At 36.0% G+C, this 16,586-nt stretch overlaps 1 protein-coding gene and 1 long non-coding RNA gene across 3 annotated transcripts in view; both read left to right on the top strand.

Annotated features, from left to right (window-relative positions):
* The first annotated feature begins 5,452 nt into the window (after positions 1 to 5,452).
* Positions 5,453 to 11,619, top strand: LOC107583710 (uncharacterized). Its single transcript, XR_001609062.1, has 3 exons — positions 5,453 to 5,625; positions 10,193 to 10,459; positions 11,536 to 11,619. It is a non-coding gene; the product is annotated as an uncharacterized lncRNA (long non-coding RNA).
* An 897-nt stretch (positions 11,620 to 12,516) lies between these two features.
* pcgf5a (polycomb group ring finger 5a) overlaps positions 12,517 to 16,586 on the top strand; it is an 8,029-nt gene continuing 3,959 nt past the window's right edge. Inside the window, exons 1-7 of one of the 2 annotated variants that reach the window (XM_016269803.1) lie at positions 12,517 to 12,595; positions 12,691 to 12,928; positions 14,006 to 14,102; positions 14,203 to 14,258; positions 14,420 to 14,479; positions 14,597 to 14,742; positions 14,852 to 14,950. In XM_016269803.1, the coding sequence (XP_016125289.1) occupies positions 12,817 to 12,928; positions 14,006 to 14,102; positions 14,203 to 14,258; positions 14,420 to 14,479; positions 14,597 to 14,742; positions 14,852 to 14,950 (570 nt within the window). In that variant the 5' untranslated portion in view covers positions 12,517 to 12,595; positions 12,691 to 12,816. Of the gene's footprint in view, positions 12,596 to 12,616; positions 12,929 to 14,005; positions 14,103 to 14,202; positions 14,259 to 14,419; positions 14,480 to 14,596; positions 14,743 to 14,851; positions 14,951 to 16,586 lie in introns of those variants that run through there. The other variant, XM_016269802.1, reaches the window with a different exon arrangement.

Here is a 16,586-nt window from a genome sequence, read left to right as displayed (position 1 = left end):
AGTGCCCCCCCCCCCCCTCCCCCAAATTAAAATTCTGGCTACGCCACTGGTGGAAACATATTATTTTTTTAAGGAAAAAGTGGAAATATGAAGGTCCACCCCTAAAACTAACCCTCAGCAGATCATATGAAAACGTACGAATGAGATGATTGTATGAATTAGCAGCCAATTCAACAAAGAGTAAAATATCTACAAATTGCCATGAGAGTATGTTGGATGGGAACCAACGACACTTCCTTCCAAAGATATCTCACTTTACTAAAAACCACTGCAGACTTCCACCAACACCATAACCAAAAGCACAAACACTGAGATGGTTGAGGTCTCAGCAGATATATAACATGTATATGTATGTATATAATATGTAAAACAAATTAATAATAATAATAATAATAATAATCCGCCCGGGCAACGAAGGAGTGGCTTCGTAAGAAGTATTTCAAGGTCCTGGAGTGGCCTAGCCAGTCTCCAGATCTCAACCCCATAGAAAATCTTTGGAGGGAGTTGAAAATCCGTGTTGCCCAGCGACAGCCCCAAAACATTACTGCTCTAGAGGAGATCTGCATGGAGGAATGGGCCAAAATACCAGCAACAGTGTGTGAAAACCTTGTGAAGACTTACAGAAAACGTTTGACCTCTGTCATTGCCAACAAAGGGTATATAACAAAGTATTGAGATGAAATTTTGTTATTGACCAAATACTTATTTTCCACCATAATTTGCAAATAAATTCTTTAAAAATCCTACAATGTGATTTTCTGGATTTCTTTTTCTCATTTTGTCTCTCATAGTTGAGGTATACCTATGATGAAAATTACAGGCCTCTCTCATCTTTTTAAGTGGGAGAACTTGCACAATTGGTGGCTGACTAAATACTTTTTTTCCCCACTGTATATAATATGTAAAACAAATTAATAATAATAATAATAATAATAATAATATGGTGTCCTAATAGACCTTAATCAGGTTAGACACCATACTGAATTTAACGCAGAAGAAAACATGGCTGTGAGGAATAAACGTCTTTACAATGGCACACACTGTATAACAGTCCTAGATCAGATAGCCTAATGTTCACAACTTTTAAAACTGTTTTATGGAGTTTTTGTCTACTGATTTTTTTTTTCAGAAGATGTTTTGTCAGTTGAACAATGATATGTTGTTGAATGCACTGTACTTCTATCCCTCACAGCCTGGTTTTCATTCCTGTCAGAAATTAACTAAGGTCTATAGAGAACCCAATTTCAAAGGAGGACCTGGTCTGTCACGACACAGACACATTTTATAACATGGACTAAATCCTGTTATAGCGCCCCTTGCAGTAGCGCTGAGAATGCAGCTCATACTTGTGTTGATTAATGAATTGACACATTTAATGACTTTTAATGAGGTTAATAGTTCCAGGATTAAGCTCACCTCAAACTAAATAGGCCAAAATGAAATCTAGTTAAAACTGGAGGTGAATTTAGATTAGCATAGAGTAGCATGAACATCGAGTAGGTCCATTTTGGGGGGATATGCAAGACATTATAGATGTAGGTGTTTTGGTTAAGGTTCTGCTTAAGGTTTCTGAGAGTCCACATGGATTGACTTATGCTTTGTTTAAGCTCTAAAGCAGCCACAAACGGTAGAGGGAAAAGAGATTTTGTTTGCACCTATAGCACACATTTGAGAATGCAGACACACACTGGTATGAACATTTGGTTTTGAGATTTAAAATGTTACTTTTATGGCCTTTCTTGCAGCTGCTGAAGTGTTATAAATTACATAGACATACACACACATTTCTTTATGGGCCTGTATTCTGTTTCCCTTCTTTGTGCCAAATTTGAGCGCTCATTCACATACAGCCATAATGTGATGATCACCTGGTACACAGGTTCCTCACAGCTGTTCGCTTTTAGCTGAAATGATTCTTTGACATTCAAATATGTCTGTTATGAGTTTGTGTTATGACTTTAGAATGTCTGTTTTGAGCTTTGCCTTTGTTAGTAGTGTTATGCAAGCAGTATTGCTTCGCTACCACTTTCTCTCTATTACTTTCTCCCCTTTTATTAATCTATTTCATGTCATCACAGTCAGTGGGAAGCAAAGAGTTCATTGTTCCCTTCTTTTTAGTCAAAGCAACAGAATCTTATCTGCTTCTGCAGTGTTTGTGTGAGGGGATGAGAGCAAGAGGAAGAGAAAAAAGATGTGAGAGAGCAAGACAAGCAGGAATGAGCACAGAATATCTTTATTAAGGTAAAAGCTATCACTCGGTATAAAATAGCCTGTGCAAAGTGAATGATTCTCTGTTTTTAGAAATGTTTCTATTGCTTCATTAGCATGACAAAAATGTTGTATTTGTATAATTAAAAAGTTGACTAGAGACTATTATTAAAAAGCAAGACAACCATGAAGTTTAATGAAATGTAATCATGTTTCATTTGTGCCAGTAGATGCTTGCGCCATTATTTCGCTCCATTTTATGATCTTTAAATTAATTTAATAAATAATCAATACATTAATAAAAATACTTTTATTTAATATTTTGTCATGTATTTTTCTGTCTATTTCTTTCTTTTGCATTTGTCAATCATGTCTTAAATATGTTATAGACTATGTTCAAGAAAAGCTTTAATAAGTAATATCTATTAGTGACCATGTACACATTTTTTATAGATATGTAAGGGTTCTTGAAGTGATCCAAAGTGTATATTTATTTATTATTGATTGATTGATTGCCAGTTCATACATTCCTCCTCATGACAGGTTATGTTTGACAAGCAAACAACCAGCAGTCAGAGTAACTCAACAGACATGGTAACCTCAAGCTTTATGCATCAGTTATTGAGACACATCCCTGATGCTGTAGCAATGTAACAGTACGATGCTTTGAAGTTCTAGCTGGTCTCGAAAATGTTGTTTGCACGTTAATAACTCCTGCTTTTTGAGTAGTACACATTAAATGCCTTTGAAATGACAGGAGATTACTTCCTTTGTTGTTTTCCTACATCTCACTGTTTTCACGTTTTTTTCTATTGTTGTTTTTTTCTATAAATAGTGCTATCTATATGGCAAGTGAAATCACAAGAAGTTGAAGGACACCCAGAGGTATAAAAAGAAAATCTCACTAAAAAATATTTTTAAACTGCATGTACACATTCCCGCTGTTTGTGTGCTCATAAAGTGAATGAAAAGAAAATGACATAGTATCGTTCTGTATGTCTACGGATGTCACAATTTTAGCACCCGTGTAAACAATGTGTTGATGAATAGTTATGTACAGATCTGAATAAAGACATCACAGTGCATGAGGGAGCAGAGATGTCAGAAGATATTTCATTGAGGAGCTGGATATTCAGTTCAAAGGGCACACTGCACTTATGCTCTGTTGCTATGGTAACACAGTAATGGAGAGTGTTTACATTATTCAAAGCTATAATGTGTATCTCATTAAGAAATGTACATGTATCACCATTCACCCAGAAGAGTGTGTGCTCTTACCCACACACAAAGGAGGACTCACCCACACATTTAGGAGTAAAGAGAAGAGTTTGAGGGTCTTTTACAAGTATCCTGTATAATATAAACACTGGCTAGTAGAAAGTTTGCAGCATCTTAAACTGTTTTAGAATGCATGGGTTGAAAACTGAGATGACAGCCATAAGTATTAAGGAGACTGGGGCTAGTTGTCACACAGAGGAAGTTGTCAAATCTATATCAGTAACTAAGGTTTTCAGTCAAAAGTCAAATTACATAAATGTGTGTCCTTTCTAGCTGTGATGTTGTTTTCACATATGTGACCCTGGACCACAAAACCATATTTGTAGCAATAGCCAACAATACATTGTATGGGTCAAAATTATCATATTATCATTATAATAAAATTATTTTTCTTTTATGCCAAAAATCATTAGGATATTAAGTAAAGATCATGTTCCATGAATATATTTGGTAAATTTCTTGTAAATATATCAAAACTTATTTTTTGATTATAATATGCATTGCTAAGAACTTCATTTGGACAAATTAAAAAAATATATTTCGATTTTTTTGCACCCTCAGGTTCCAGATTTTCAAATAGTTGTATCTCGACCAAATTTTGTCCTATCATAACAAACCATACATCAATGGAAATCTTATTTATTCAGCTTTGAAGTGCATAGCTTATTTATACTGCTGCTCAGCAGATGATATATAAATCTAAATTTAAAAATATTTCCCCTTATGACTGGTTTTGTGGTCCATGGTCACATATTTAGTTTAATGCTGTCTTAAATTATTTTATATCAATACAATTCAATAAATTCTAGCATATTTTACAATAACTCTTGAATGAATTAATAAATACCTTTATTGTCTGTATTTGTCCAACAGTACAAACAAAAATTTTTTAGTCAATCATTCTAAAAAAAGGGGCACACAACCATGTACATTTAAAAATTGCACAAATCCTATAAAACATACACTCTTAAAAATAAAGGTGCTTCAAAAGGTTCTTCACAGCGATGCCATAGAAGAACCATTTTTGGTTCCACAAAGAACCATTCAGTCAAAGGTTCTTTAAAGAACCATCTCTTTCTTACCTTTTTATAATCTGAAGAACCTTCTTTCGCCACAAAGAACCATTTGTGAAACAGAAAGGTTCTTCAGATGTTAAAGGTTCTTTATGGAACCATTTAGACAAAAAGGTTCTTCTATGGCATCGTGAAGCACCTTTATTTTTAAGTGTGTATGAACAAAGTGCAAATACTAAATACACAAATCCTTGCTTGGATAAGTGAACACAATAAATTCAGACATTCAAGAATCAACTATATAGTGACGGAAGATTTAAAAGAATTTTTTTTTCGTAAAATTACAATAAATAAATATATTTAAACATTTAACCAAATTGTAATAACCTATTTTATGTAAGTAGTGTTACATTTATTTATACAAATATAATACATTATATTTGCATAAATGTAAATTAAAATATCTGTTGTACAGTACAAAACTTGCATTTTTGTTTTGGAATTATTTATATATATATATATATTTATTTATTTATTTTTTGTGCTTCATAATTGTTTTGTTTACTTTTGTCTGGGTGTTAATGATTTGTGTTGCTTTTTGTAGGCAGCACGTCAAGGTATTTGTCTAGCTATATAGAAAAGTACTTAAAATATTATTAAACAAATAATAAAAAATACAATCTGTGACAAGTTAACCCAGCATTCTCTTACATTTATTTTCAGCCCCACTTGAAAAAAAATCAATAAAACTTCGTGTGTCATCGTTTCCAAGATTTTAACTTAATTTAATAGATATTTTTCCCAATTCCAACTCTCTGTGGCCCGTTGATTTTCAGAGATTCACTTAATAATGTTAGGATGGTGAGAAACTGTTCCAAACTGCTCTCTCCCCCCGCTGGTATCAATCCACAGCAGCGCGTAAACAAGCGCGTGAGTCCCCCGCCCCTTCTCTGCGCGAGCTGCTGCCAGTTCCGTGTCGGCAGCGAGTTTACCAGCCACGCACCGCCTGCACGCGCTCAATCCGCCGCCGGGCTGTAACGATCTGACTCTCTCTGGCTTTCGGAGAGCCCTGTTTTCAGTCTCCATTAACGGCCCAGCACAGAGCGAGGCGAGACGATTCGTAACGGTGAGTGTATTTCGGATGGCTACGGAACGTGGGAATCCGCGCTACGTTATCGGTTTGGGGGCACCGAATGTGTGTAAAGTTTGGGGAGGGGAGAAATTGTGTCATGTGGTACAGCAGAGGCTGCGTGCCCGTCAGTCCGCTCTGGTGGAGCGGATAGATACATAATTACAGAATGTAAAAACGACGTCGAGAGACGAGCTCAACTTGCCATGTGTTATAATTTCCATGGGGATGACGTCACGCAGTCCTTGACGCTAGCGCTGATGAGAGAACGGGACTGTGACACACTGCGCGTTTCGATGCACACTAAAAGATACATAGGAGCAGGTCATTGGTTTATAATGCGTTTTAAAGGGACGTTCACTGTCCATTCTCCTCAGTTATTAATTACGTAGTAGCCTGTGAGTTGCTGTTCTCCTCTAATATATATATATGTATTACATAAAAGGCAGAGAGCATCGCAAGGACGTCGTCATGAGAAATTATTGACCGATGACGTTGTTTTTCTGAAATACTGTTACAGTGCATGCACGTGTAAATCTGTATAAAAGTTTAACCCTAAGAGAGCCATTTTCATATATGATTTATTTTCTCTTTTTCTTGTTGAAAGTGCTTTTAGTTATAATAAGCGTTATTTATTTTTTTTGTTTTTCTGGTGGATTTGGATATTGCAGAAATGTTGGACTTTCACAACTGTTTACTATCATAGGCAGGTTGTGACGACTTGCATAGTATCCTGCTATTGGGGCATGTTGTCACAAAAAGGTCAGTGTGTTCAAAGACATACATTAATATCAGAGCAGATCCTGGGATATTCGTACACCTTGCACACAGTCTGTCAAGTACCTTTTTATGTTTGCCTATTTAGAGGCCTGTACTGATGTTCCAAACAATTTGGAGTAGTTTATCTATGATTTGCCATTTTTTTCAGTGGTTAAACAGAGAATTAAGGAAAGAAATACTTACTCGGAAAAAGGCTAAATTTGTTCCAAAACTGTTAGCAATTGTGTTAGTAGGTAGTGCATATTGTGATATATATATATATATATATATAGGACTGGGCGATATGGCCAAAATTATTATCACAATAATATCAGTCGATATCGATAATTATCACGATAAATGTCAAATCTTTATTTCTTTCAAGTTTAAAGCCAGATTCTTGCTCCAAAGTGAAAGTTGTAGAAACCAGACCATTAAAGGGGTCATATGATGCGATTTCAATTTTTCCTTTCTCTTTGGAGTATTACAAGCTCTTGGTGCATAAAGAAGATCTGTAAAGTTGCAAAGACTAAAGTCTCAAATCCAAAGAGATATTCTTTATAAAAGTTAAGATTCAGCCACACCTACCTAAAACTGCTCGTTCAAACACGCCCCCACATGTCTATGTCACGATGTGGGAAGATTTGCATAACGCCGTGTGTGACGCTGTGTTTCGTTGTGAAAGCGAAACTACTTTGTTTGGTCTTCCAAAAGAGGACACAACTAGAAATCAGTAGTTAAGTTGTATTTACAACACTGTTCCAGAACACTTCAACCCAAATATTCAGATGTGTCCAGCGCATTTTATGGAGGACTGTTTCCTGATCCTGGTAGAGTAGACTACAATGCTGGCTGTTCTGACTCACAGACTGACTGTAAGTACGTAATTTATATTTAAAGAATTTGCCACTGATGATTCAAACGCGAGTTTTGGGCAGTGTAGAGTAGCGCTTGTTGTTTGTCATTTCTCAGATCACAAATGCAGACATGGTTTTATGTTACGCTCCGGCCGGACAGGGCATCACAGTATGGTAAGGGGTGTAACATTTCCGTCACACGCTTGACACCAAATACACAAAATAATGTTATTTTTAGCAACATCATATGACCCCTTTAATAATGCGTGATATTGTTTCAAATCAAGAAACAGGTTTGAGTTGCCTGATAATATTAAAGGGTTAGTTCACCTAAAAATGAAAATTCTGTCATTAATTACTCACCCTCATTTTGTTCAAAACCTGTAAGACCTTCATTCATCTTCAGAACACAATTTAAGATATTTTTGATGAAATATGAGGGCTCTCTGACCCTCCAATAGACAGCAAGGTAACTACCACGTTCAAGGTCCAGAAAAGTACCAAGATGACAAAGTAGTCCGTGTGACATCAGTGGTTCAACTGTAAAGTTACGAAGCTACGAGAATACTTTTTTGTATACTTTATTCCACATTTTCGTATGGCACCGCCACACACTCGCGTCATGATACTGTCGTGAACGCGCGTCCAAAGTGACGCAGTAGAGACAAAAATGTGGAATAAAGTCGTTATTTTTGTTTTCTTTGCACAAAAAAGTATTCTGAATGAGAGAGAGAGAGAGAGAGAGAGATGCAGTGCGTGTGCAGAGCAGGGGGACGCGAGGAACAGTATTAAGAACCGCTGCTTTAGAACATTGATTTTGAAACTTGTGAATCCATTAGAATCGTTAGAAGACAGAATCACGATTCATATATGAATAGATTTTTACGTGCACCTAGTTTTCTCTTCCTCTTCTCTAAAGCAGTGCAGCATGGCCTCGCCCCCTTTGCTGCCTTTTCCAGAGGGCGGGGTTTATCTGGGCTTGTTACATCACAAACCCGGGAAGTAACTTGTTGTAGTCCCTACCAGCCGTTTTTGTAGGCATTAAACTGCCAGAATTTTAAAAGACGATATCTCCGTTTGCGTAGAACTTTCAGCTTCGTAACTTTGCAGATATTGTTTATGCTCAAACAGCAACATTACACACTAACTAACATTAAAAAAGTGAAATCACAATCAAACACCACTTAATTTTTTCTTCTGCTCATTATGCGGTTGAGCGTCAGTGGTTAGTCAGTCTACAGGGATCTCTTCATTCAAACACAACCACTCAAACGTGCAATACTGTATATATTCGGAGAGTTGATTTTGTTCTGACTGCTACTTATAAGATCATAAGGTTTGCGACTGTCAAACGACGCTCAGAGATTTCTGCATGCATGTTTTATTAACTTTATTTGATAACATAATTTATACGTAACTACAATTTAACAATGTAATTATGGTAGGTTGGCATTAATTAAAATATCGGTGTTTGCATTACCTGTGTGTTTTTATTAATATTTATCTGTTTTGTGAAAGATCTGTTGCATAAACCATTATCTGTCTATAAGCAACGCATGTATTACGATTTCTTTTGCATTCATTATCAGGTAAAACAAATCTTTAAATTAGTCATTGGTTGTATCCTTTTACAACCCTTTTTTTCATTAAAAAAATTAGTTTGATGCAAAGTTAACTGTGTAAAATATTAAAATATGTTGTGAATGATGATGGAACAAACTGATGTATGTGCACAATTGAGAAATGGATATTTATGAAGATCAATCGCAGCCCATGTCTCCCAAGGTAAATATTTCAATAAAAAAAAATCAATGTAGCCCTAATACAAACATTTTCGAGAAATAAGTAATTTGTACATTTACATAATTGGTAAGGGGAAAAGACATTGTGTAACTGTGTACACACCATGAGTTCAACTTTCATTTCGTAAACAGTAGGGATTAGTGTATTTCATTCATTCACCGGACCCAAACATACCTAAATATCAAATGCACTTGCTCAGTTAACATTTATAGTATAGTAATAATAGCAGTGTAGATCTTATTTGCATTTGAAGTGATATTATAAATCCTGTAAACATATATGGTAGGTAATATTTGGATTTCTCCAGTTCTCTGCTTGCGCTGCTTTTGATCAGAGCGGATAAACGGTCCGTGTGGCGCGATTCAAATGAGTCGCGCTGTTTCGTTCAGCTTTTGGCACATAAACATTATATCGAACTCTTCATATCGTTTTATCGAGGAAAATTATACCGCGATAATTATAGCTATCGAATTATCACCCAGCCCTATTATATATATATATATTTCCAGCCAAAGTAGTTGCTATGATAGTTCAGATTGTTAAATAAGTAGTTTTTACTCATATTTACTAAAATAAATGTTTTAAATTGCTTTATACAAGGGTTGCAATTTACTACATGAAAGTCAGCATTTCTAATAATTTCTATTTGATTTATATAATGCTAAAACTACAACATTTAGTACTGACCCACAAAAAATATTGTTTGATATACTACTTTTTGGGAGATTTTGGTCAGTTCTGAAATCAGGCTCTTAAATATTCAAGACTTTGTTGTGTGTGCAAAAAAGAACGAGGGCCTCAATATTCCTGCTGAATCTGGTGGTTATATTGTGGCCACATGACCTTAACATCAAGCCAATGAAAACTCAAAAGAACTTTTGAAATGACACACCCTTAGCTTTTCCCGTCTCTCGTGACAGGGACTTTCCTAAGACTTTTCAGACTGAAAGGAGTCCTAAACTCTGATACACTTTGACTAATAAGGCTCAGCTCAAGTCTGGTTTGAGTTGGATTGGTTTCAAAACAGACTGTGTGGCGTAAACAGTTTTGAGTCTTTGCTTGTCATGTGGATACATAAAGTAAGTCACTAAAAGCAGGTAACAAGTGTTCCTAAAATCAACTTTTATTTGTGCTTTTTAAACTAGGGTCACTCTCCCAACAATAATGTCTTCAGATTGGAGTTACAGCTGCCTCAAAACCGAGGCGATGACAAAATCACAGTGGCAACCCTGTGTTGGTGCACAGGCAGAGCTGTGACTCTAGCTTGCGATCTCCTGACCTCTGTGACCTTTGAGTCGAGATGGCGACCCACCGAAAGCACCTGGTCCGAGATTTCAACCGATACATCACCTGCTCAATTTGCCGTGGGTACCTGATAAAGCCTACTGCTGTCACAGAATGCCTGCACACTTGTAAGTCATCCATGTCTCACACATTCTCTTTGTGTCCTCTGCATAATTTCTTTATTCTTTCTGACAAAAAAAACAAACTGAATATTTTAGAAATCTTTATTATTAGAAATGTGTCGGAATGAACTGGCCTCTTTCTAGAATTGTTTAGTTTTATGTGATAAGTTTATTAAAGACTTGTGTATGATTCAGCTATTGCACCTGCAATATCTCCAAAAATGGCTGTTATGTCATTATTATGTAATGGAAAAATGGCCTACCCATACCTGCTTATCTGACCTGCCTCATATCTTTACTGTCTCCAAAATCTGTTTATTTCACACTTAACATGCTTAACATCCAAATACTTTGTGTAACCCACCTGAAAGTCTCTCGAATGTTTGGTAGATACAGTGGTGAGGGTATGCAGTGGGTGTTTGTCTCAGAGCAGAGGATCACTAAAAATGACTTATTAACCTTTAAAAAAATCCAGTAGTGTAAGGGAGTGACTAACTAAAACTAAATCAGTGTTGTAATTGTAAACTAAAAATTGTTTTGGTTAATTAAAAAAAAACTTAAACAAAATATAAATTACTTGAAATAAAATAAGTTGAAGTCAAAATGTAAATTCAAATTGAGCCTATAAGAAAAAATGAAAATAATATAAGATAGTAAAAAAATTTTTTAAGAAGTAATACTTTAATTATGTATACATAGTTCTAAAATAACAAAAATAAAAATGACAAACAATATATTAAAAAAATAAATAATAATTTTTGCTGTTGGTCACTGTAATTTACGGTATTTTCTAGTTTTATTGGTGGCTTTATGAGTATAAATTGTGTATTGGTGGCATTTATCTGTCAAATGCTGTAATTTTTATTGGTACACTCATTGTTTTTGTTCTGATTTAAAAAAAAACATCTGATAGTTATGTAGTTGCTTAATATATTGTTTTTAACTTCAGTGACCTGTGTCATGTATGAGCCATCAAAAAGTGATTGAAAACAGTCTGATAGTTTCAGAGTATTTTGACCTGATCCACTCATTCTCTTGTGTCTTTTCTATTCTTCATTCTCTTTTTTTCCACTCTCCTCTAGTTTGTAAGAGTTGTATCGTTCAGCACTTTGAGGAGAGTAATGAGTGTCCGGAATGTGGAATACAAGTCCATGAAACCAACCCTTTAGAGATGCTGAGGTACCCAAACTCACCCACGGATTAGTGTATTTCATTCATTCACCGGACCCAAACATACCTAAATATCAAATGCACTTGCTCAGTTAACATTTATAGTATAGTAATAATAGCAGTGTAGATCTTATTTGCATTTGAAGTGATATTATAAATCCTGTAAACATATATGGTAGGTAATATTTGGATTTCTCCAGTTCTCTGCTTGCGCTGCTTTTGATCAGAGCGGATAAACGGTCCGTGTGGCGCGATTCAAATGAGTCGCGCTGTTTCGTTCAGCTTTTGGCACATAAACATTATATCGAACTCTTCATATCGTTTTATCGAGGAAAATTATACCGCGATAATTATAGCTATCGAATTATCACCCAGCCCTATTATATATATATATATTTCCAGCCAAAGTAGTTGCTATGATAGTTCAGATTGTTAAATAAGTAGTTTTTACTCATATTTACTAAAATAAATGTTTTAAATTGCTTTATACAAGGGTTGCAATTTACTACATGAAAGTCAGCATTTCTAATAATTTCTATTTGATTTATATAATGCTAAAACTACAACATTTAGTACTGACCCACAAAAAATATTGTTTGATATACTACTTTTTGGGAGATTTTGGTCAGTTCTGAAATCAGGCTCTTAAATATTCAAGACTTTGTTGTGTGTGCAAAAAAGAACGAGGGCCTCAATATTCCTGCTGAATCTGGTGGTTATATTGTGGCCACATGACCTTAACATCAAGCCAATGAAAACTCAAAAGAACTTTTGAAATGACACACCCTTAGCTTTTCCCGTCTCTCGTGACAGGGACTTTCCTAAGACTTTTCAGACTGAAAGGAGTCCTAAACTCTGATACACTTTGACTAATAAGGCTCAGCTCAAGTCTGGTTTGAGTTGGATTGGTTTCAAAACAGACTGTGTGGCGTAAACAGTTTTGAGTCTTTGCTTGTCATGTGGATACATAAAGTAAGTCACTAAAAGCAGGTAACAAGTGTTCCTAAAATCAACTTTTATTTGTGCTTTTTAAACTAGGGTCACTCTCCCAACAATAATGTCTTCAGATTGGAGTTACAGCTGCCTCAAAACCGAGGCGATGACAAAATCACAGTGGCAACCCTGTGTTGGTGCACAGGCAGAGCTGTGACTCTAGCTTGCGATCTCCTGACCTCTGTGACCTTTGAGTCGAGATGGCGACCCACCGAAAGCACCTGGTCCGAGATTTCAACCGATACATCACCTGCTCAATTTGCCGTGGGTACCTGATAAAGCCTACTGCTGTCACAGAATGCCTGCACACTTGTAAGTCATCCATGTCTCACACATTCTCTTTGTGTCCTCTGCATAATTTCTTTATTCTTTCTGACAAAAAAAACAAACTGAATATTTTAGAAATCTTTATTATTAGAAATGTGTCGGAATGAACTGGCCTCTTTCTAGAATCGTTTAGTTTTATGTGATAAGTTTATTAAAGACTTGTGTATGATTCAGCTATTGCACCTGCAATATCTCCAAAAATGGCTGTTATGTCATTATTATGTAATGGAAAAATGGCCTACCCATACCTGCTTATCTGACCTGCCTCATATCTTTACTGTCTCCAAAATCTGTTTATTTCACACTTAACATGCTTAACATCCAAATACTTTGTGTAACCCACCTGAAAGTCTCTCGAATGTTTGGTAGATACAGTGGTGAGGGTATGCAGTGGGTGTTTGTCTCAGAGCAGAGGATCACTAAAAATGACTTATTAACCTTTAAAAAAATCCAGTAGTGTAAGGGAGTGACTAACTAAAACTAAATCAGTGTTGTAATTGTAAACTAAAAATTGTTTTGGTTAATTAAAAAAAAACTTAAACAAAATATAAATTACTTGAAATAAAATAAGTTGAAGTCAAAATGTAAATTCAAATTGAGCCTATAAGAAAAAATGAAAATAATATAAGATAGTAAAAAAATTTTTTAAGAAGTAATACTTTAATTATGTATACATAGTTCTAAAATAACAAAAATAAAAATGACAAACAATATATTAAAAAAATAAATAATAATTTTTGCTGTTGGTCACTGTAATTTACGGTATTTTCTAGTTTTATTGGTGGCTTTATGAGTATAAATTGTGTATTGGTGGCATTTATCTGTCAAATGCTGTAATTTTTATTGGTACACTCATTGTTTTTGTTCTGATTTAAAAAAAAAACATCTGATAGTTATGTAGTTGCTTAATATATTGTTTTTAACTTCAGTGACCTGTGTCATGTATGAGCCATCAAAAAGTGATTGAAAACAGTCTGATAGTTTCAGAGTATTTTGACCTGATCCACTCATTCTCTTGTGTCTTTTCTATTCTTCATTCTCTTTTTTTCCACTCTCCTCTAGTTTGTAAGAGTTGTATCGTTCAGCACTTTGAGGAGAGTAATGAGTGTCCGGAATGTGGAATACAAGTCCATGAAACCAACCCTTTAGAGATGCTGAGGTACCCAAACTCACCCACACTCATTTCACATATGCACTGATTAAGTACACACACGAGTCCTCCTATGTTTTATATGGTATCTTGGCCTTTCTTTTTGCAGGCTAGATAAGACCCTGGAGGAGATCATCTTCAAGCTGGTGCCTGGACTAAGAGAGAGTGAGTGTGTATATACACATACATAGACACTTTATTCTCTATAATGCACATCTGAGATGCACTCTGTAGTTTATGTGGTTGTGCTTTGGTTACTAAGGGTTTCTATATCTGTAAACTGCTTCTTAATGTACTTTCTTTAAATGATTGTGTTTATTTACTAGAGGAGGAACAACAGGAAAGTGAGTTCTGGAGAAAAAATAAGATCAAATCAAATGGAGAAGGTAATGCTTAGCTATTCCCTACACCAAACCCATAACCTCTCACGCATACAGTACACATACAGTATGTACCAAATTACTTTAAGGTTAAAGACCAGATTTCCTTTGTCTATCTTCTAGATGGCCCTAGGGCTAAGAAATCTCGCCTGAGTGATGAAGAGGACGATGATGGGAAAGGTGGAGACTACCACAGGAGTGATCCTCAGATCGCTATTTGTCTGGACTGTCTACGAAACAATGGCCAATCAGGAGAAAGCATAGTTAAGGTACATATAGACAGTATAGTTCAAAGTATGTATATGTATTCAGATGATGTGCGTTTGTGTGTGTGCGCGCGCGCGTTTATAATTTGCACTCCTTGTCTCTCTGCAACAGGGTTTAATGAAGAAATTCATCCGTTGCTCCACCCGTGTTACGGTGGGAACCATTAAGAAGTTCCTCTGTGTAAAATTGAAGCTGCCAAGCTCTTATGAGGTAAAATACTGTTTTATTACACTCTCAAAGGGCTTTCAACACAGGCAAATGCTTCTGTGTGTGTATTGAGCGTTAAAGGGGTCATATGATGCTGCTAAAAAGAACATTATTTTGTGTATTTGGTGTAATGAAATGTGTTTATGCGGTTTAAGGTAAAAAAAAAAAAACATTATTTTCCACATACTGTACATTATTGTTTCTCCTCTATGCCCCGCCTTTCTGAAACGGGTCGATTTTTACAAAGCTCATCGGTCTGAAAAAGCGAGGTGTGCTCTGATTGGCCAGCTATCCAGTGCGTTGTGATTGGCCGAATTCCTCAAGCGTGTGACGGAAATGTTACGTCCCTTACCATATTGTGATGCCTGCGGCAACCACATATGACGACCCCGGGCTGGACTCCGCTTCGTCCACGGTGAAAGCCGATCTGGCGATCAACAGCACGAAATTGAAGTATTTCCTCAGCGACCAGCACGGATCAGCTCCAGGAATGACGAATCGATATCGTCCTCTTTTGGAAGGCCAAACAAAGTAGTTTCGCTTTCACAAGGAAACACACAGCGCCTTCACGACATGGTGGCAGCAACAATACTACAGCGAGAATAAAAGTTACGCCTTCTTTCTTTGCGTGAACATTTGGGCGGTGTTATGCAAATCTTCCCAGATAGTGACATAGACGTGGGGGCATGTTAGAACGAGCCGTTTTAGGTAGGCGTGGTTGACTCTTAACTTTTATAAAGAATATCTCTTTGGATTTGAGACTTTAGTCTTTGCAACTTTACAGATCTTCTTTATGCACCAAGAGCTTGTAACACTCCAAAGAGAAAGGAAAACTTGAAATCGCATCATATGACCCCTTTAAAACAAGCTTATGATTAGGTTCAGTAATTTCACCTTAATGGCAATTAGTTTCTTTTCATTGCCATTCAAATCTTAATGTATCCGCTTGTTAAGTGGTGACACAAGAAGCACTGTTTCCGGGTCCAAGCCTCAATTCGCTTCACTTGAGAATACTACCTCCGCAGCCGTTCATGTGCACTGTTTATTTACTCTCCAAGCTCACATCCCAAACACAAATAATTTGTATATATATTTATTTATATTTTCATTGTCTGGCTATCTGGGATTTCGGTCTGGAGTTAAAGGTTAGGATTATATATTTTTGGTAGTATTATATCACATTGTGAGTGTATATTAGCACCTTTTGTTGTTTCAGTAGTCATGTCAAAGCAGTAACTAAATCAGCATACTCTGCATTGTAGCGTCTCGACCAATCTGACACACTAATTTTTATTTGATTTAACAAATCAATTATTCATTAGATTAACAAATCGTCACAGTCCCCTCACTCAATAAACTGGATGCCAGGATTTCTGCAAAACACCAGGCCCCCTGGTCCCCATGACAACTAATCATGATATCACTGGTTTTATGACCCCCCCAGGAATGTGAGTAGAATAACCCACTCATTGTCCCCATAGGAAAGGCAGAGTAGAAATGGACTTTTCTACTAATTAATTCATAGGAAAACCTTTCTTTGAATGAACACACATGATCCTTCAGGTCATTGGGTATATTATTGTCATTGTGTATTTTGTCTTTGAAATTGTATACTGTGATGCAGGTTTATAATCGAAAC

Source organism: Sinocyclocheilus grahami, unplaced genomic scaffold (genome assembly GCF_001515645.1).
Source record: "Sinocyclocheilus grahami isolate Dianchi unplaced genomic scaffold, SAMN03320097.WGS_v1.1 scaffold54.1, whole genome shotgun sequence".
NCBI classification, from domain to species: domain Eukaryota; kingdom Metazoa; phylum Chordata; class Actinopteri; order Cypriniformes; family Cyprinidae; genus Sinocyclocheilus; species Sinocyclocheilus grahami.
The sequence above is the reverse complement of the archived record's forward strand: the minus strand, read 5'-3'. Positions and strand labels throughout refer to the sequence as shown.